At 34.2% G+C, this 23,200-nt stretch overlaps 1 protein-coding gene across 1 annotated transcript in view; it reads right to left on the bottom strand.

Moving 5' to 3' along the window:
• The window catches only part of LOC149782811 (Fanconi anemia group A protein-like), a 293,000-nt gene extending 287,643 nt beyond the window's left edge, over positions 1-5,357 (bottom strand). Inside the window, exons 1-2 of the mRNA XM_089934328.1 lie at positions 5,287-5,357; positions 1,228-1,343 (exon numbers count right to left, since the gene is read on the bottom strand). Of these exons, the coding sequence (XP_089790454.1) occupies positions 1,228-1,343; positions 5,287-5,323 (153 nt within the window). The 5' untranslated portion in view covers positions 5,324-5,357. The remainder of the gene's footprint in view (positions 1-1,227; positions 1,344-5,286) is intronic.
• Positions 5,358-23,200: the final 17,843 nt, after the last annotated feature.

The following is a 23,200-nucleotide window of genomic DNA, read 5'->3' as shown; positions in this document are numbered from 1 at the left end:
ACATGTGCATTATGAACTTTTACAAAAAGTGTCAGATTTCAAGTATATAGATATATCCAAAGCTTCATAAGTACTTCAAGACAGACTTCAATAAAAGACCCAATGCAGAAATATATTTTCTAAGACAAGATGATCAAGGGGTGGGGGTGAGTTCTGGTATGATTGATATCTAAGGGCTTATTAACTGAAATGTATATGACCCATATTCTATGCAATGTTTTGCATCAACCTGCTAATTATTAAATTTTATCTGTTCAAGAGTATAATAAATATAAATGGTGATGAGCAATGCGACTATTCAGATTTTTTTTTTACATTTATAATTACATTTTGAGTGAAGGTTTGAATTTCAAGTGATTCAGCAGGTCTGAAGTTGTTTCCTTGTTAACTATCTCGATGTTGTAAACTTTACATTTCACCAAGATGCAAATGCTAATTTTGTATTTAAAAATTCACAAAAAGTATTGATTTGAAGGTTCAATGTTCATTTCAGCTCTGGTCAGAATCAAAATCTTCTATTCAAGACAAAAGATACGAGACAAGTGACAACCCTGTTCACTCCCTCCTCCACCCCCAGTGAAAGAATCAGCATCCACACAAACTGTGAATGCAAAACATACGCTAATTATATTCAAGTGAAACATTTATAACATGTCTTGGGGTCCGAGGGGGATTGTTCAGTCCATATTAAAACTTATAATGGACCATTATAACAAGGATCCACATTATATACCAATAACAAAAAACTGAAAATACTAAAATAAGTTGTTGGTAGATAATCTGAGCTGCATTCAGTAGGGATGGTGTTAAGCACCAAACAGCTTTTCTTTTCACAACAATCGTAACTAGTGAACAATGCTCTCATCAAATTGGTCCAGCATTCAATCTTTCCTTTTTTTAAACTATGCTTGTCATACATTAATAAACAAACACTATTTACCTTTAGACAATGTCATTTTAGTCAACATAACTGTGTAAAAGGTCAAAACATACTTAAGGCAAAGAAACTAAAATGGCTAATTGACCATGTATCTAGGTTCTCCTAGCTCTGTTCACAAGTCTTAATCGGCAGCTTTTCTTGTCTATGATGCCAAATTTGGCATGCACTATTCTCACTAAACTATTTCTCTCAACTGTCAGCTTTTCATAATAACTGCCATTCATCAGCCTAACATTACTTAACACCAGCATTCCTGAACACAGCCCAGTTTTTGCTATTTCTTTTACTTCCATCAGAAGTCCATCATAATCCTGATGGTAATCAATGAGCTGGAAGACTGTGTCCCACAGCATCACATGGCTATTCTCTGATAATGGCTGCCTGCAAGACGTTTTCCTGGATTCTGTAAATAAACCAAGGAGAGTAAACCTTATATACTTGTTTAAAACTTGAATCAAACAGAAAACAACATAGACCCTGATCTACTGTCTCATAATGCACCAGAAGATCAGGGAATAAGTTGTTTGTTCTACTGATGACTCCTACAAACAGCATAGACCCAGATCTGCTGGCACATTATGTGCTGGTAGATCTGTAACTATGCTCCTTGCATTTGGATCCAAGTATAATTGCTACACTTCTAAGACCTTAATGTTAAGTTACAATGAAAATAACATTTAGCAAAAAGGCTTCGAACTGAATAAGTAAATAAATGAGGATTCCACTAAACACACTTTTGCCGACAAACTGCACCATTCTTCCTGCATATGGCTTCCAAAAAGAAACAAAATATTATTAGACTGATGATGAGACATTGGTATTTTTCTTGATATTCTTCCCTATAATGTTATTGATTTATTTTGTTTTTCAGACTAAACAAGAATGCCCCAGCGATAGTCATCAAAACAGCTATTTGTAAGTGTCCTTTGCAGATATGCTTTATTTCAAACAATTATTAAATGTGTGATTTTCTGATAGCAGCATTATATATGTTCTCTGGTACCAACCACAAGGATGCTGATTAACCAAAGTTCTTGAGACTTGCTGACAAAAAGTACAACATGGAGATAATTCTGATAAAGAAAACCAAAGACCTGAGAAAATCAAGTATTTGTGGAATCAGACATTCCCATGCACCACAAGATTGATTTATGTTCATTTAGAATTGAATATTATATATATATATATATATATATATATATATATATATATATATATATACCATGTTTGTTTCTTCTTCAAGTGTTCTGGAGTATTCTACCACAAAACAATCACATTAGAGCAGGTACTCAATAGTTTTTAAGAAATGAGTTCTGGACTACAACTTTTAAAATCAAAGTGAGAACCCTGATGCTGTATTCTAACACAAATCATACAAGAGACGTTAGGGGTTGAATCATCTTCACTAGCCAAGGTTCCGATATATTAACCTTATCTACACCATGGCCGATCAAGCAGATACTTCTCTGCTTTGGGTCTGTGAATATCACTGAATATGGTAGCAAACCACCACATCCAATCAAATTAAGTCGAGACAAGGGGACAACACAAGTTGAATGGACTCATATCTGAGGCCATTCTGATCACAACACAAAGACTTTCTCATTCACATCCTTTACCTCAAACAATAAATATCAGCAACACCAACATTAAATTCACACAATCAGTACAAAACCTAGGTGTTAGTCTGGACAGTACTCTCACACTGCACGAATATGTCATGAACATATATGCAAGGCTGCATATCTTGAGCTGAGACACATCAGTTCAATTTGCAAATATCTTTCAGTTGATGCCACTAAAACACTTGTGTGTTCATTAGTACTTTCAAGACTGGACTATTGTAACTCAATTCTGTCTGGTTCATCTCAATATCTACTCCAGAAACTTCAAAACACAGCTGCTTGGATCATACTTACAGTACCACGATCAGAGCACACCTCCCCGCTGATCTGTACCCTACACTGGCTATCCATTCGATCCAGAATCAAACACAAAATTTCTTCTCTGTGCTATTTTTCACTGTCGGACTCCAATCCAACATACCTATCCAACCTCACCAATGTGTACACACCAGCAAGATACTTATGCTCCTCTTCTGACAACCATATACTCATTATTCCCAATATGAAAACAAAGTCATATGGACAGCGTTCTTTTGCATACCAGGGCCCAGCAATGTGGAATGAATTGCCCACTGAACTTAGTCGCAAAGACACAGTGATCCCATTCAAGAGTGCTCTCAAAACTCACTTATTTCAACTGCAAGAACAAACTTAAAGCCTTAATAATATTTCCTACTTAAATATTCTTAGCACGTTTTTTTGTTTTCTAATTTCATGGTGTTTGTTTTTGTAACCATATCATTATATGTTTTTTATCTTATAGGTGTTGTCTAATGTTGTAAAGAGCTTAGAGGTTCTAAAGATTAGGCACTATACAAAGTCCTCATTATTATTATTATAATGCCCTAATAGTTGCATTGATTCAAAAGTTAACCTGAAGTATTATCCTCCAAACGTTACAGTAGACTAGACATAAAGCAAAGAAGAAACTTCAAATAAAAGGTGCCATTAAAAATCAGTAAGGTACTTTATTTTTACATTAGGGAAAAGTTGGGATTGCCTACTTTATATTAAAAAGTTAAAGTTATTTGCGAATAAATGTGCAAATTGTACAAGACAATAAGTACAGAGTGATCAAGGGGCCTGATTTTGAACCGTGATGGTTAGTTACCATGTGTTAATTGGGAGTAAAGCGGGTGTGTTCGTGTGCATGTGACTTTGATTTTTAACATAGCCTTTTAAAAAAAATCAAAAATTACGATGTCTGCAGTGTGACAATTTATAGTGATGCCTAACACTGGGGCATCATGCCGCAGACATGTAGCATGATGTCCCACCCAGTTATATTATCCTGACACCAGGCTGACCAGTCCTAACACTAACCTCTTAATGCTGAGCGACAAGCGAGGCTGCTGTCAGTACCATTTTTATAAGTCTTAAGTACGACTCATACGGGGATCAAACCCACAACTTCCCACATCCAAGGAGGACACTCCAACCACTAGGCCACTGGAGCAGTCGGGAGTAAAGCAGATAAAGCAGGATGATATAACAAGATCCTGCCCGATATCTTAAAGCATCTTGGCCGGAAGGCAAAGAGAAATGGCTCACTGCTTTTTACACCAGGTTTGTTAGGAAAAAGTGCATGCCGACTTGGTAGTGGCAGGCAAGGATTATTACGATCCCAAAGCCTGGCAAAAATCCTTCACATCATGGCAAGTTATCAGCCGATCTCGCTTTCAGTCTGTTTTAAGGTACTGGAGCACCTGATTCTCCAAAGAGTTGGTCCAGACATGGAGAATATCATAACTGTTGAGCAGGCAGGCTTCAGGCATGGCCATAACACTTGTGATCAAGTCCTTGCACTTACTACATTTGTCAAAAACGGTCTTCAGAGGAAACTTAAAACTGGAGTTGTTTTCCTTGATCTAACAGTGGCATGACACAGTATGGCATGCAAGGCTGTTGTTGAAAATTTCGAGAGTACTGCGGCACTGTATAGTTGAGACTATCGAACTGTTCCTTTACAACAGGCACTTTATAGTGCATATCAGTGAGAGCTGCAGCTTGTGGAGGCGTCAGACTAACGGAATCCCACTAGGGTCCGTTCTTTCGCCAAGTTTGTTCAATGTCTATATCAACGACTTACCTGTAACACAGTCAGCAAGTTCATGTATGCAGATGACATTGCTCTCGGGACCCATAGTCGCTCATTTACTTAGCTCAAGGAGGTACTGAACAAGGACCTGGAGGATATGACGGAGTTTTTCAAGAAACGGCATTTACAGCCAAGCACAACAATGACAGTCTATAGCGACTTCCACCTTAACAATACAAATGCAAACCTTGAGCTTTGCATCTTCATTGGGCAGCAAATAAAACACGACCCGACACCAACATATCTTGGTGAGTCCAGACAGATCACTGACATTCTACAACCACCTGAAGAAAACTGCACCAAAAATTAGCACTCGAAACAACCTACTCCGCAAACTGGCTGGCTCAACCTGGGGCACTAGTGCTCAGACACTCAAGACATCAGCACTGGCCCTCTGTTATTCAACAGCTGAGTTTTGCGCTAAGTTCTGTGCATTTTTTATATTTTTCATGCCGTAGGTTTTTGAATCCTATTCAATCTATAGTTATTGAATACGGGTTCATTTGTTTCACGCGAAATTGAAAGTCATATATTTTCGACACTGTCACACAAAAAGTGTATAAAGAATGCGTAAATTTAAATGTGTACATAATACGTTATAATCTTAATATTACTATACCAACCAATAATATCTTGAAAAGATCTTTTTCTTTTCTCCATAATTGTGTTTTAAATTTCCCAGCCTGCAAACCACTCTTGCTAAATACGTCATCCAATCATGCGTAGGTTTAAAGGTACCGAGTGTATGTAATTTTATGCATTGTAGAGAGCATTAAATTTAATTAATGTGGCAAATTATAGGCTGAAATCATGCACAAAACCTACAGTAGGGTTTGTGAAGATTCGATCAGTTACTTGTTATATAAACGAGAGAAAATACATTTAAAGAAGGGATCGCTTTGGAGGCAATCTACAGTTTCGTATATTGCATAAGAAATAGAATTTTAAAGAAGAAAGATTTTCCCCGGATTTCCTCACTGGTTATACTGGCTATTTAAAAAAAATAGCTTGTATATATTAGGTGTTGATCAAAGAACTTTTAATACCTTTATTTTGGAGTATGATTGATGGTATAATGTGTGTTATAGAATATACAACTTGGCCTAAATTTAGACAAGCATCTTTCAAAAACTGCTAGCTCCACTTCGTCATTTTCACTTCCTCAACTTAAGAGGTAAATTGTTTTTTAAAAAAGAGGGTTATTTTTTTTAATTATTTTGTATTTATTTATTTACATTTTACATATTTGGTAATTCATCCATTGCACTTTCAAAGGCCGTTATTGTCTAGTTGGGCAAAATTCATTTACTTGTTTTGTTCTTTAGACTAATTCAGGCAGATTTTTGTTTTTAGCACAAGGGTGCAGTAATTTTAGTTAGAAGCTAGTCCTACAACGTAAGACACATCACCCGATATTTTTGTTCTGGGGGATGAGCACTAAAACAAAAACAACGTGTGCTGTTTCTTACATTGTAGGACTAAGTTAGCAGTGTGCTTAGATCATGTACAATTTCCACAAGTACAAGATCCAAAGAAATGTCAGCCATATTACATCAAAATAGCATAGATGTAAGCCAACATGCTCTCCATTGTAGCAGAGGGTGAACGGGCCACTTGTTTAAAAATCCATTCATGAACATAAAACTTCATACGAAAAAAATAAAAACGAAAAGTATAAGGTCAATAACAGAACTGAAGACACTACCTAAAACCGAGAGTTTCACTAATTGGTTATTTTTTTTGTTACTTTATCTATGTCGTTTGTGTTTTTTCAAAATCTGTATAATGTTTTTGTTTATCACCGTGACACTTATTTGTGGTCGCACCATCTCTGCTGCTATAAATGTGTGAGTAATTAAATAATTATTATATCAATAATGGAATCTTACACTAGCAGATTAGCTCGAGAAAGATTAGAAGCAATCAGAAAATATTCACCCGATCGTGATGCACTTAAACGAAATCTACAAGAAAGATGGGAAGCGCAAGTTGAATATGTAGAAGATAAAAACAATTTTGTTAAACCTGTTACTACTGAAAGAGTTGCAGAAGCTACTGAGGTTCTTCTTCCCGCGTTAAAACAAACTGCTGAGCAAACTGAAAAGATAGCTAGACGAACCAAACAGACAAAAAAGATTTTAAGAGATCTTCCAACTGAAATAGCTGCGGTTCAGCCACACCCTGCTCCTCAACTTGGTGAAGAAGAAATACTTGAAGGCGCTGTTGGTGAATCAGAAAGAAAGTCAAAAGAAAGAATGATTTTTTTTTTTTTTAAAAAAAAAATGTTTGATAAATTTACCACGGAAACAATTAATACAATAAAAGGATTTGTAAAAGTAAAAGATTTTGCTGCATTTGCTGCTACGAGTTATATAGTTACAGAGAAAGATATCTGAAACCTGAATATGCTACTAAGCCGATGTCAAAAGAAACCTGGCTCAAATGGCTATTTCGAATAAATAAAGGAGGTAAGCAAGTCAGGAATGATGATCTTGATTATATGGCATAATTAGATGAAATAAATAAGTATTATTTAGAGATAGAGAGGCATTTTAAGTCTAAAAGATTGGCTCAACCTCCTAAACCTAAACCTAGAACAACAATAAAAACCAAAACTGAAGTTGCTCTTAAAGATAAATTGACACTTAAAGGTTTTAATGCTATCGAGAATGCAAGAGCAGAAGAAGTTTATGATATTGCTGCAAATTATGATAAAATTGGAAAATGTCTAAGAACCAAACATGCTAAATCTTGAACAAAAGATGATTGGATTAAAGATGTATGTCTCATCTTTACTAAACAAAGTTCTCTCAAAGCCGATGATCCTGATTTTAAAAAATTTAAAGAAGTAAGAAAAGAGAACAACCTCAACCTAAACCCAAAATTATAACCGAAGCTGAAATAAGAAGAACATTTACACCTGATGCTGTAGACAATTTAAAATATAATTTCTCTCACGAAAAATGAATAGATCTTGCGGTAAATTATGATGAAAGACATTCATGTTTAAAACCTGGATATGTTGGATCTTTGTGAGAAAATGATTGGATTAAAGGTCTACCTTTCCTCAGAACCGGTTTTAGACCTGATGATAAAGATAAACATGCGCAAGAGTATTTTTATGAGGTTAAAAATGATATAAGTGAAGGAAAAGAACGATTGCGACAACAACAAGAAGATATAATCGCTGATTTTATAAAAGAGACACAAAGCTTCGATCCAAAATCTGGAAGTGGCTTTTCTAATCAAGTTACTTGTTCTTTCTGATGTTGAACGATTAGAAATTCTGATCGGAGGAAAACTTGCTGGAAATAACCATTCAGAAATTATTAATGAAATATCTGATATTTGTCGAAGATTATTTACATGCGGTATTAAGAACTGTAATAGTGTCACTCTCATTAATGAAATTGTTGATGATTATCACAGTGATTGAAATCAATTTATCAACTTGTAATTTAAAAAATGATCGTACATAACGCTCAACGTGGACCTGTGACAGTTCGAATAGTAAATTCACGATTACCAACATACAAAGCGATTTATGGAGATGGACTTGGAGATGTTGTTATGGGTTTATTTAGAACGATGGCTCCAAAACAGTACCGATTGCAAAACAATTAGACATGAAAGCTATTGAAGCTATTGGCAACAAAGCATTAAGTTCTGTTCGTAATCTTGCTGGTAAAGCATTTTTATCAATCAAAGAAAGATTAGCTCGATTAGTACCCAGACCACAAAAAACCACAGCCAGTAAAATTACCCAGCACTGATGTTATGGCTGCAGAATATCAGTAAAACAATCAAGCTGCAAATCAAAAACTAGCAGAGTTGGCTGTTAATGAAGTTGTTCCTGCAAAGTTGACTAATAAAATTATGCCAGTAAATACAAGTTTTATTTCAGGAAGTGGTCTTCTTGTTAGACAATAGCAATTATAATAAAAATGTTTAAGCGTTTATCGGATACAGCGTTTGATATGGATGCACCAGTTCTTAAAGATGAATTTATTCGCGATTATCAATATTATTCTTATAACGCACGTGTGCCAGATCAGCGCGGTCGAATCGAACTACAAGTTGAGGATACAAGTAGATATTTCTTATCTGCTGAAGAGTTTATAGAAGTAGAAGGTGAAATTATAAAAACAGATGATACAGTATATGGTGCTGCAGTTAGCGTTGGTTTTGTTAACAATGGTATTATGGCGTTGTTTGACACACTACGTACAAGATTGACGGAAGGAACATTGACACAATTCAAAAAGATGTTGATGTTGCCACAACGATATTAAATTTAGCAAGATATTCAGATGATTATACAAGATCAGCTGGTCCGTCAATGATGTTTGTACAAGATAATACTAATACAATTCATCAAGAACGTTGTGGGTGAAGCAAGAAACGCTGCAGGACTTTCAGCTACACCAGTAATTGTATCAATAACAACGAAACTTACAACTTGGGATTTTCCTCACGTAGATCAATGTTAAAAGGTGATCGTAGAAGATTTTCATGAGCAATTCCACTGTCTCATATATTTGGATTTTGCAGAAATGTCAGAAAAATTATATCTGGAGCGAAACATACAGTTGTTCTTGTAAGAAAAGCTAATGATGATGATGCACTTTGGCGCCCTATCGGCGATGCTGGTAAGTAATATTAACAAAACTTGCTCTGTGGATGCCAGTAATGACTCAATCAATTGCAGAAGAAAAAATATCAATTACTTTTATGAATTCAGGCGGAAAATCGTTGTTATCATGGTTGACAATGACCAGAGATAGCATTCAGAGCAATGTTTTTGGGTTATTTACATGTCATATTGTGTCGCAATAATGAGTTTCTTCACCAAGACATATTTGTATTGGTTTACAAAATGCTGAACGACTGAATTCACAATTACATAGTCATATGATATTTGACGACCTGCAAGTTAGTGAAGTTTCTTTAAGGATAAATGGACATCAATAACCATCTGAAGATATATTGTTAAATTTTGAAAATCATCATCTAGCATTTGCATATCATCGTTTAATGATGTTTATGGGACGTGATCAAAATATAGATACCGTTTTACAAATATTACAGTTAGATTTCACAACACTGTATCCGATCTATTACTTTTCTTTGGAGCATATAGAGTCATTCAAACAATCTATCGTTGATATTCACTTTCGAGCTTGTGTAAACCCAGGTCTTGCTAATTACAGAGCAATTGCAGTTATACTTAGCGATAAAGCAATGATAATTGAAGGTACCGGTGGACGAATGCGAAATATTGACGGAACTACAGAAAATATTTTCCTAAACTGCTTTACAATTGTAATTAACAAATTAACAGAATCATCATCTTAGTGTTAGTTTGACTCTTGGTCAAATAAAAAATGTTCAGGTAGCAGCAAAATTGTGGATTAAAAATTGCACAAGAAAAACTCAAAGGCGGCCGAAAGAAATTATCATTAAGTGAACGCCAACTCAGACATTTTAATAAATATAAACAATCAAATATCAGCGTTAGACTTAATCTTTCAGCTGGTTCAGTTAAAACCTCGATTAAAATTGGCGGAATGTTTCCACTTCTTCCAGCAATACCAGGTTTAATATCCAATGCCGCGACAGCTGTTGCAAAAGTAGTTGCACTTGGTGCTGCTGGAGCAGCTGCTGGAAAACATGCTAACTTAGCAATAGATAAAGCAACAGGAAAAAGATTTTTAAAAAGAGGCAAAGGTCTACGACTTCCAGAAACTTCTTATCGATACGGAAAAGGTCTGAGACTTCCAGGAACAATTCGTTAATTTGTCCGATGTCAAAGTTTGATGTACTTGCTGCTGCTAAAAAATTAAATGCAAAAAATTTCAGAGGTGTATTTATGCGTGATCAGTTACCAAAACAAAACAAAAAAAACTATATTGAAACTGGTATCATTAATCTTGATAAAAGTTCCGGTCCTGGTACACGTTGGATTGCATACGCAATTGATCCACGTGGAATTTTATTTTGATTCGTAAGGACTGGCTCCACAAAAAAGAATGTTTAAATTACGTAAACACAATAAAAACTCCAATTTGGTATTCAACATTAACAACACAAACAATAACCGATCCGCCAATATGTGACCGTAAAGTAATTTCTGTACTCGACGCTGTGTCATCATCAACATTACCACCTCATAAAGTCGTGCACGATTATACAAGTAGACGCGTCGTTTTAAACAGATCTTAAATTATAATGGTTGGTATTTACGGAAGATCTTCTAAACAACAACAACAAAAAACCGACGGAATAACCCATGAAAATGTGAGTAAACAGATTTGTGATGAAATATCTGAATTATTAAATCTTACAAATGTAGATCCAAACGAAGTGATTGTATTTTAAAAAAAGAAAGGAAAATTAAAAACAAGCAATCTTTCATTGAAAGATATACTCGTTGCAATTAATGGAATAACTGAAAATAGCATAGCTGTGTTTGATAATAATGGAAACATTAAGCCTTGTGTTATTATATCAACGATATTGGATAATATTCGTGGTCGAGTACAAAAATCCGGTGATACAATGACTGGTTCTCTCAGTATGTCCAATAATAAAATTACTGATCTTGGAGAACTGGAATCAGACAATCACGTTGCAACGAAGAAATATATCCTTCCAATGAATAACTCGTTAGTTTCAGTTAATAATGAAATGACCTCATTTAGAACTGATAATACTCGTGAACAATTGTTTATTGATCTTGGAGCAAAACGACGTTGAAACATTTACTCTGGAACCCGAAGAGAAAAAAAATCGACTTGATTTATTATTGGTGTTTTGAATTAGCAGCTAAATTCTTACCAACTTAAAACACAATGAGCATTCCGATCAACGTTCAACGTTTTAGCATTAAGCATGTGAATGGCAAAAAACAAAAAACTAAAAAATATCGTTGACGAATACAGAGTAAAAGTAAAACAATATCGCAGACGTGTACTTGTTGTTGCCATCATTGTGTATTCGGTGTCAGCTGTTATTGCTGGAATCGTCGTATTATTATCAACCATAACAATGACATCACCAGTATATGTAACAACTTGTATTTCAGTTGCAATAGCAATTGATGGCCTTCTTAATATTATTTCGAAAACATATATGTTCACTTACAAATGAAAAACTGCTATTATATAATGAAATTACAAACAGCGACGCTAGCATACTCCAAATTATCTTCGTTAATATCACCAAGATTAGTGATGAAAAAATATCAGATTCTGAGTTCACGGAGATGATTAAAATTTACAAGAAACTAAAGACTGATAGAATCCACGCCTAGTTTAGAAAATCAGGATTTGGAAAATAATAATAATAATGTAAACGCCTAACGAAAAACTTCATAAAATTCTCGTTATTACAATTCCATCAAAAACTACAATGATATCAGTAAGCTCAACTAGTCCTGAATTTAGTGCTAACTTTCCAACTGCAATTTCAGCGAAAGAAATAGCGCTAGAACAATTACGAGTATATTACAGATGGCCAAAATCATTTGGTGGATTGCCAGCAAATAATTAGCTTGTATTTTCATATAAAATACAGATGATGGAATTCTTTATTGGCAATTGACAGAATTAAGAATTCCCACAGGTAGTTATCAAATCATACAAATCAACGATGAATTCAAGCGCAGAATTAAATCTATGACTGGAAGAGAATCAAAAGTAGATATCACCTTTCATGAACCAACTTTACCAGCTGCGATAGGATATTATGTAGTATATATATATATATATATATATATATATATATATATATATATATATATATATATATATATATATATATATATATCAACGAGATGATTTCTCTATTAACGAATTTTTAAAAAAAATAACAACTCCACAATCTCGAGAAGAAAAATGATCTCCATTACACACTGTTGATCATACATTATATCCTCCTTCTGTAGTCAGAAAGGATAGTGAAAATAATGCCTATGTTGTTCACGAAAAAATATTCAAATCATTTTCTACATATACACTATTTCAATTTAAATATATACTTGTCTTAATTGTAATATCGAGTTGTGTCGAAAACGGACACGGTGGATTATGGAATACCAGATACAATTATAAGGATGTTATCTTGGCTGATATGACTGCATGTTATCCCGGAAGTTTTCTTGGAATGGGCGAGTGTTCTAAATATTTTGAGCGATTTGGACACCAGAATATCGATAAATGGACCATTACCTGATTTTGGCCTCACTGAATTTGCTTATATCAAGTCATTTCAGTTTTCCGAAAATCTTCATCCGATTTTTTATGTCTGGTTTGGCAAACATTTTTAAGAATAAAATGTGGGTGACAACGGTATTATTACGATACATGCTCGATGTAAAATTAATGATATCGTTGACTGTAAGTGAAGCAACTATATCATATAGTTCGCAGAAACAAGTTTGGTTACCACAACAAAAGAATTATTCTGATGATGAAAATCCTGATATGACTGATTTTGAGAATAAAATCGCAAAAGATCTTCGCAGAAAAATAATCGGTAAATTCACCCAAAAAGGATCATATAATCATGAATGACATTGTACAAGATTAATTATAGATGATACTGAACTCGATTTTATAATTGCTGATACAACGAATACAAACACATTTATAAGTCAAAGTATTGTTAATTTATCAGACGGAATTAAATTAGGTACAGTTGTGAGTTATACTGATGGTGAATCACCGCAGTTTACTCATTTAAGATCTTCGGTACTCGAGTACGTTTCGATAAATCTAGTATTGATAATAAATAGAGTTTCTGAGTTTGCTGTCAGAGTCGATACGGGAACATTTTATATCAATAAAAAAAAAATCAAACATTAAAATTATCATCTGCGCCATCGGTATATGATGCTGTGACTAGAAATAGGACTGTTTATCTCAATGGGTCTGGTGGTTCTGGTCAAACAACTCGTGTGATTGAATTAATTTGGAATTTTGATGTATTAACACCTACACGTAGACTCGCAAGAGAAATGAAAGAAAGAAATATTAAATCATACACTTATCATAAATTCTTTCGATCGAAGAGATATAAATGGACTCATGAACGAATGAGCGAGAAATATGTTCGAAGGATTATATTTTAGGATGAAATATGCACCGTTTCATTAGAAACGTTAAAAAGTTTCTTGATTGGTTATTGACAAGCAATATTGCTGCAATAATTTGTGGCGATCATGGTCAACCACCGCCTTTTGTAGGATTGTCTCCACATTAATGGCTTAAAAAAAACTTGTGGATTATTATGAAGAAATAACAGATAATCATAGAGCACTTCATCCAGAATTAAGAGAGTTTAAGAAATTAATCAGACTACAACCGAATAAAAGTCAATGTGAAATAATGCATGAAATAATTTCAGAAACTCCTATCAACAATTTTTGGAATTTATGGAGACCAAATGATTTGATATTGGCAAGGAGAAACATAATTCATGATACACTTCAACTACAATCTTTTTTTAATACATAAAGAAATTTTTTCAATCTATCCGTCCATTGTGTTATCGACCAGCAGATACGCGACGACATAATATTGAAGTTAATATACCAGGATCGTCAAAGAAACAAAATCTTGTATTAAATGATATTGTTTTAGTTTCTGTCAGTGTTGTTCAGAGCGCGTTAACTATGGACAAAACTCCATGGACGCTAGGATACGCAGTGATAATCATTCATCACAAGGATTAACGATCACTAATACAAATGTCTGGATCGTAGATGATCGTATTGGATGGTCAAACTTAATTTATCTCTCAGTGTCTCGAGTCAGAAGAATATCTCAGCTGCGGAGAACTGTCATAGGATTCACAGAAAATAATACTCAAAATCAGGAAACTAACGATGATATAGTAAGAAAAATTAGTTATAAAAAGTGTGACAAAAAACAAGCTCGACTCTGATCTCTATGTTGAATTTATCATGACACTGAAACAACAGCAAAATAATCATTGTGCGATCTGTAACACAGTAATGTTGTGGCAATATTCAAATAATAATCCAAGACAATTTACCGTAGACAAAATTAATAGCAATTTTGGTCATACACGCGAAAATGTGACGCTGACCTGTCTTGAATGTAATCGACGTAAAGGTGCTAGTTTACAAAAGTGAATGCAGTGGTAATTCTGAGTCTTCAGGAATTACTTGTAATTGTTCACGTACAAATCCATGTTGAAGAGCAGTTGAATCTAATCTGTAGATTGCAGGCCAATCCATAGATCTTACCACGCTATAAATGTTATGCGTCATTACATTCCAAATAGGACCAGTCGCTATTTTTTTACCACCTTCAAGTTCGTCAGGTACATATAAATATCTTGAAGTAACAGTACTTAGTACTGGTTGTTTTCAAAAGGAGTCATGTCATTGTAATGGTATATTTGTTGTATTGCGTTAAGGGGTTTCATAGAAATTGCACTAGTAATTTCATTATTTAATGCAGCTATCACACTTGGTAATCTTGAAACCCATTTGCGAGATCTCAAATCTTTCTGAAATATTTCCTTTGCATATTGATGTCCAAATAACCGATCAGCTAGTGTTCGATTAAATCGTTCAATAATTGCCTGATCATGATGAATTGCAGTATGTTCTCGTCTAATTTTGATGTTATGTTTTTCATCAGAGATGATACTGCACCAAGAAATTCCTTGCCAGGATCAACCTTTAGCAACTGTGGCCATTGCATGGGTCCTCGTTGATAAATTCGTTCAAAAGCAGATACAACTTCAGCTGCTGTTTCAGTTGATAGTGGTTCTGCCTCCTTATATCTACTTGCAACATCAAGGACAGATAATGCGTATTTGTATGTATGTGATTCATGTCTACCAGTTGTAATAGTATCGTGTGGTAAAAATAAAATCTATGATTGATGAACTTCATTAGGAATGCTGACATCAAAATGTGCGTACTTAATTTGTTTAGGTGGTGGTACATTTTTTGCCATACTGCCTGTCATGCTAACCAATTTGCAGCAACAGAGCATGTACGATTTGCTGCATCAGATAGTTTACTACTCGCTGCTCTACCTCTCCAATATCATCTTGGGCAATAATAAAATCGATTCCATTATTTTAATAATCGGTTGATTAATTACTGGCTCCTAATACTAGTTTACCTTTCATCCCAGATCTTACCACTCAGTTAGATAATGATTCGCTGAAGGATTTAATTTTTATGGAATTTAACGAGTGAATCAATTTCACATCTGCAATATGTCGTTGTTGTAAATCCTTATTTTTATAAGCTACATCATGAACTTGACATGTTTGATCAATTGCATTATTGGATACTATCCAGGTCTTGGTTGATCTCGCTCGTCAAATCGGATATCAAGTTGAGTTCCAGGACCACAATAATTATATCTGGGAAGATGTTTCCCTCCTGGGTATTTAGCCCATGGAGTTCCTATTAATTTTCCTAATGAAGTAGCGATATCACCACCTGTTTTCGTACGATACAAAATAAATTTATATTTATTGGTACCACATTTCACACATTTGCCTGTATGTGCAGATCTTTTATTTTTTGTTATTATTGTTGTTAATCCACTTGTGGGGGTGGATGCTCTACATATTACACAATATAAACACATATTATTTATTATATTTGTATACTATGGATGTCAGTGATTTCTCATCGCCACGAAAGCAAGAGCCAGTAAAACATCATCCAGCACTACCAAATTATATCAGAGCAATTATCATAGGTCCATCTGGGTCTGGTAAGATGCAATTATTACTTAATCTGATAATGAGATGGCTCAAATGGGATAAGCTGCATTTAGTAGCTTCATCAGTTGATGATCAGAGGTGCTTAAAGATATTAATGAAAATGCAAAATTGTTGGATGAAGATGGTAATGATATTATTGATTTTATCATCAATATTGATGAAGCCCCATTAATAATCTCATGGTATATGATGATGTAATGCTGGATAAACAATCAAATCTAGCTAGAATATTTTCTCGAGGCAGGCATAAGAACACAGATGTGATTTATGTTACTCAACGATATACACAAATACCTAAAGTGATCAGAGATAATTGTACTATTTTAGTTGTGTTTAAAGGAGTTGATGCACAGACTATGTGAAACATTCATCAGACCTGGTGTTCAGGAGACATGGACTTGATTAAGTTCAAAAACTTCTTTTCAAAAGCACAATCTACCCCACACGGATTTATAACAATAAATTTACATGATCCTAGATCACGATATCGTATAGGTCTTGATAAAATCTTTGGTTGAGAGACTGATATAATAATGATTTAATTACTCTCACATTTATAGCAGCAGAGAGGGTGCAACCACAAATAAGTGTCAAGGTGGGTAAACAAAACATATACCAATTTAGAAAAACATGAACGACAAAGATAATGTAACAAAATAAAATAAAATAAACTCAGAGAAACTCTCGGTTTTAGTTGGAGGCTTCAGTCTTGTGTAATTGACCTTATATTTTTCAATTTTTTTCGTATATATGAAGTTTTATGTTCATAAATGGACTTTAAAGCAAGTGGTTTGCTCAACCTGTCTGCTGCTATTATGTATGTTTTAAATGCAAACAACTTTACCTTACATACGTCACTCTCTCAAAAGTACATAATAATTGGTTAGCGCCCCTTAAAGAGGACATAGGTATTATTATTGTATGAATTAATTTTTATTGTATGGCTGAACAATTTAAGTTGCAAGCATCAAAACAGTCCTTTGGAATAATTCTCATGTATTACACTCCCCCCACAAAACAATATTTAATAATTATTATTGTCAGAGACTTGCACAAGCCCAGCCCACCCCCCATCATGAAAAGTGAGCTATTTTAAAAACGCACATTACATTTTGATCAACATAGCAATCAATGGTTTGCTGAAAGACAGGAACATGAAACTTGCCAGAATTATTCCTGAGATGTCACCAATAACTTTTACAATTTGAAAAGGGATGGAACAGATGCGACTCGTGAAGGTCAGAGGTTAAAATATTTGCTTATTCTTTAATATGGAAGAAAACAAATTTGCTGTCATCATTTATTTTTTAATTTCATTGCAAATAAATGAAAAGAAACATTTTCAGTATATATTATTTTGCTCAATGTAACAGTTTTAAATTTAAGTTGACTTCATTCCTATATTCTAATGCTTCTAATTTCATCATAATTAAGGACACTACTCACAAAATAATGTCTCAAAGCTTATTATGTAAGCAAGAGCAAAATAAGCCTAATTAGCTTATTTTCATGCATAAAATCAATGTTAATATACCATTTTGTTAGAACATCACACATAATGATATGAAAATAAGTAAAATAACTGAGTAAATTTTCGTATTTGTATTAAGGTGATGCTTTACTGTTTCATATTTTGTGTAAGGGTTAGAATCTTAAAGAAAAAGAATTTCTCCGGGTTTCCTCACTGGTTTAACTGGTTATTTAAAAAAGACATTGTATATCTTATGGATTGTTCAAAGAACCTTTAATTCCTTTTATTTTGGTGTATAATTAATGTTGTTATTTTAGAGTTTAATTCGATTTTTCAACACAAGATAATAATAATAATAATAATATAAATAATAATAATAATGAGGACATAATAATGAGAACTTTGTATAGCGCATAATCTTTAGAATCTCTAAGCGCTTTAAAATAACTGGGCAACACCTATAAGATAAAAAACATATAACGATATGATTAAAAAAAAAAACACCATGAAATTAGAAAACATTAAAAAACATGCTGAGAATATTTAAGGTAAGAAACATTATTAGGTCTTTAAGTTTGTTCTTGCAGTCCAAACAAGTGAGTTTTGAGAGCACTCTTGAATGGGATCACTGTGCCTTTGCGACTAAGTTCAGTGGGCAATTCATTCCACGTTGCTGGGCCCTGCTATGCAAAAGAACGCTGTCCATATGACTTTGTTTTTATAGTGGAAATAATGAGTATACGATTGTCAGAAGAGGAGCGTAAGTATCTTGCTGGTGTGTACACATGAGTGAGGTCAGATAGGTATGTTGGACTAGAGTCCGACAGTGAAACGTAGCACAGAGAACAAATTTTGTGTTTGATTCTGGATCGAATGGATAGCCAGTGTAGGCTACAGAGCAGTGGGGAGGTGTGCTCTGATCATGGTACTCTATGTATTATCTAAGCAGCTGTGTTTTGAACTTTTTGAAGTTTCTGGAGCAGATATTGAGATGAACCAGACAGAATTGAGTTACAATAGTCCAGTCTTGAAAGTACTAATGAACACACAAGTGTTTTAGTGGCAGCAACTGAAAGATATTTGCGAATTGAGCTGATGCGTCTCAGCTCAAGATATGCAGCCTTGCATATGTTCATGACATGTTGGTGCAATGTGAGAGTACTGTCCAGAGTAACACCTCAGTTTCGTACTGATTGTGTGAATTTAATGTTGGTGTTGCTGATATTTATTGTTTGAGGTAAAGGATGTGAATGAGAAAGTCTTTGTGTTGTGATCAGAATGGCCTCAGTTTTATCATCATTCATCTGCAGCTTGTAACATGGCATCCATGATTTCACATCAGAAATGCACCTCTCTGCACCTTGGATGGTAGCATCAACTTCAGTTGGGTGGCTAGATTTGTATATTTGGGTGTCATCAGCGTACAATTGGTGAGACACTGGATGATGATCTATGACACTTGAGAGCGACTAAGTGTACAGAATGAAGAGAACAGGTTCAATAACAGACCCCCTGTGGAACACCACAACATAGATCAACTGGGCTGGAGTGTATTCCATTTGCAGATACAAGTTGTGTCCTGTTGATCAAGTAGGATTTGAACCACAGTAAGGCTGTATCACGAATGCCAAATACATGCTGGAGATGGTGAAGTAATATATCATGGTATATTGTGTCAAATGCTGCAGACAAATCAAGGAGGATGAGGACTGTAATCCTTCCGCTATCCAACGCTTAGAGAATGTCATTAACTGCTTTTAGAACAGTAGTTTCAGTACTGTGGCAAGGGCGATATGCAGATTGTACATTGCAAAAAAGAATGTTTGAATTCAGATGAGATACAAGCTGGGATAGAACAACCTTTTCTAAGACTTTTTATATGAATGGGAGATTAGAAACTGCTCGGTAGTTCTTTAAATCGTTATGGTCTAGTGATGGTTTCTTCAGCAGAGGATGAAATCCAAATGATCTGAAGATAATTAACTCAAAATCTGGCAACAACAAAGAAAACAACTTGATACCAAGTGTAAAAGCCCCAAAACTGAGAAATCTCTCTCTCTCTCTATTAAAACTAACAAATGGTTAGCAATGGAAAAAAACAGAATCACAAATCAAAGGGGGGTCACGTGATCGTGTTTATGTCATGTACACCAAAAGTGACCCTGACGAAAACCAATCATTTTCTCTAAGAAATAAAAAAATAAAAACGGTTGTTTACATCTTAAACCCAAAGTCCCATCATGACCTTGACAACAACCAATCATTTTAAAATAAGATAGAACTTTGTTTACTAATTCTGAATCAAGGTCAGCATCCAGGCCAACAGATGGTGTTTATGAAAAGAATGATTCAGGTCAACCAGCTTTCTGGAAAAATATCATCTCCAGTGAATAAATTTCCATTATAATATCATATAATAGAATAAAAAATTTAAAACTGACAAACAATTATATTAAAATAAATATGAATTAAATCAGATACATGTAACAGGACCGTTTTGCACTTCAAGTACTGGAAGTAATATAGATTCTAAATCTGCATAAATCATGAAAGGAACTTTCATCTTGTGGTTATAATTTACAAACTTTAATATCTTTTTATTTTCGCTTGGCATACTGATCCGTTGGACACTGGAACAGTACTCTAGATCAGAGGTGGGCAAACTTTCCAGTGCAAGTGCCGCCTACACAAATTTACACCTTGTCGCGGGCTGCATAGTTCATTAAGTAAAATAATTAAGTAAAATAATTAATATTTGAAATAGCAAAAACAAAAGGTTTTTAGAAATAACATCCAATTAATTTTCAGTTGTTAATATGTTGTTAATATTTGAAACTTAAACTTCAAAAGAAGCGCATTTATTTGATAAACAGAGTAACATAAACAGAGTCAGTGCGAATGATGACTTGTTCCTAGACCACATGAAAACCCTTGGCGGGCCGCATGAAAGCCCTTGGCTGGCCACATGCAGCCTGCGGGCCGTAGTTTGCCCACCCCTGCTCTAGATGCTATGTAAAATTTCTTGTGATCCACAACCATGCAAACAGAAGTAACTTTTTCTTTTTATGTTGCTGTATTATTTGCCAACTAGTCCATGTGAACTCTGGACCCAAATGTAGTGATTTTTTATAAAACATTAAATTTACTGTATTCTGGGATGCCTTTTTGCTTACATACCTTGGATAAACACAACTGTTATTATCAACTTCAAATACATTAACCGAAACATTATTTTTTTTCTTCAAACTTTGAATTTTGATTTTCAGCAACTGGGAAATTAGTTCCATTAAAATTTAGTTTGCTAATGTGCACAATAAGCAATATCGGTAGCAGGAAATAACACCGATAAAAATCGGCCATTGAAAACATTTACCGCCGTTTTTTTTTTTACATTTATGCAGCGTTCAGTGTTTTTTATATTTGTAGATCAACATAAGAGCTTCCTCGCAGCGGATTATATTTCATTGTGTGAACAGAATTTCGGATATTGATTCAAATATTCAGCCCGAACCTGATTCAGTATATTTCTCAATTTTCTTCCATATTTCCTGATGCACCTCAACAGCGAGTGATTTTAGATTTGTTCCTACTAAGACTCTTTACAATTTTGTTGTAATATAAGGATCAGCAAATTCTTCATCGCGCACTTTATTGGTTATGATCAACTTATTTAGTAGAATGTGATATTGTACAATAATCTTTAGTCCATTGTGTTTTTCAAGATCACTTTGAATAACCAGCTGTAGTAGATGATATAAATTCATAGCGGATAAATTTTCTAGAACTAGTCAATTGTCAAACTTCCAACTATTATCAAATTCTGCAAATGATGTTGCAATCTTTTTCACAAAATTGCTTTCCGTTTGCAATAAACCTCTTTATGCAATGTCACGTAATTTTAGCATGATATATTTATATGACGATTATTTCTCTATTATGCATGAAAATATAATCAATTAAAGATTTAAAATGTCATATGTATAAAGCAGCAAAATATATGATCAATAGATCTTGTGTCAAGCATGAATGAGTAAGAGACATTCTATACTCATTCGAAATACAAATGTAGTGCTGGTAATACACTTGGCATCGTCATTAACCTAAAAACACGTGCTTCGTTTGGGATTAGACTCCCAGCAAGATACAAGATAAAAGTGATATTGGAGAATGATGTTCAATATACTTTAGATGTTGTTTATCAAGGACTTTTTGATACTTGTTCTGCAAGGAACTTCCGAAAGGAGTGCGAGTATATCAGGTAAATGAAAGTATTACTAACAATAATATCCAAAAAAATTCTTTGCAAAACGAATATCAGATACATCTAATTTATGATGTGTATAAGGCTCACGATAAAGGCTCGATCAGAAACATTCTGACAGCTGATGATAAACACAAGTGAATTGACTGTTTTCTATGTTGAGCAAAATTTCTTTTGTCAGATTTTCTATCTGTTCTATATGCTGTATTAGGATTTATTAAGTCTATCAATGCTACTTACTGCTTGTTCAGAGAGGTATTCTGATAGAATAAATATATTTACTTACTAATTTCATTTTAAGTTTCTTACTTATTAAATTCATCTGAACCCTTATGGTTTATATGTCTATATGCAGCTATGCTCAGGATAGTTTGAATTATGCATTTAAAGTAGAACCATTTACCTTTATGGATCTACCCAGGTCTCATTATTATATATATATATATATATATATATATATATATATACAGGGATCGTCCTGGGCTTCGCCAATGTCGCAAATTGCGATTTTTTTTTCCTTATTGGCGACAAAAATATCCCATCTGGCGATTTTTTTGGCGACAGACTTTTTGGTTATTTAATTTGTACATACAATCATGGATTTTGACTGGATAAATTAAAAGGGAGAATGAAAGGAAGCCACAAACTTGACTAAGTAATGCATTGAAATCAATCTGTTACACAAACGATCCTTTGTTCGTATTGACAACCCCATCTTTAGAGTGCATTGTTACATCATAATCTGCTTATGCTGACATCTGGGCTGAGTACTGTATGCTGTGACACAGTCAATCATGCTACCAAACTATACCTACAACTGACCGACTTCTGAAGACGCGAATAGAACAGATACAATTAATTGAATGGCTAATCCTTCTGGGGTTTTTTTTATTGTTTTTTTTTTTTACATTAACCAATACAATAGTTTTGCTGAACCTTCATAGAAAACTGATAACCTTTGAAGTACCGACTACTGTGTATAAATACAAAGCAAATGGAAAAAATCTCAATCACAATTATATCTGTC

The sequence above is a fragment of the Sinohyriopsis cumingii genome, chromosome 15 (genome assembly GCF_028554795.1).
Source record: "Sinohyriopsis cumingii isolate HCF-2022 chromosome 15, ASM2855479v2, whole genome shotgun sequence".
In the NCBI taxonomy this organism is placed as follows: Eukaryota; Metazoa; Mollusca; class Bivalvia; order Unionida; family Unionidae; genus Sinohyriopsis; species Sinohyriopsis cumingii.
This window is presented reverse-complemented; position numbering and strand designations above follow the sequence as displayed.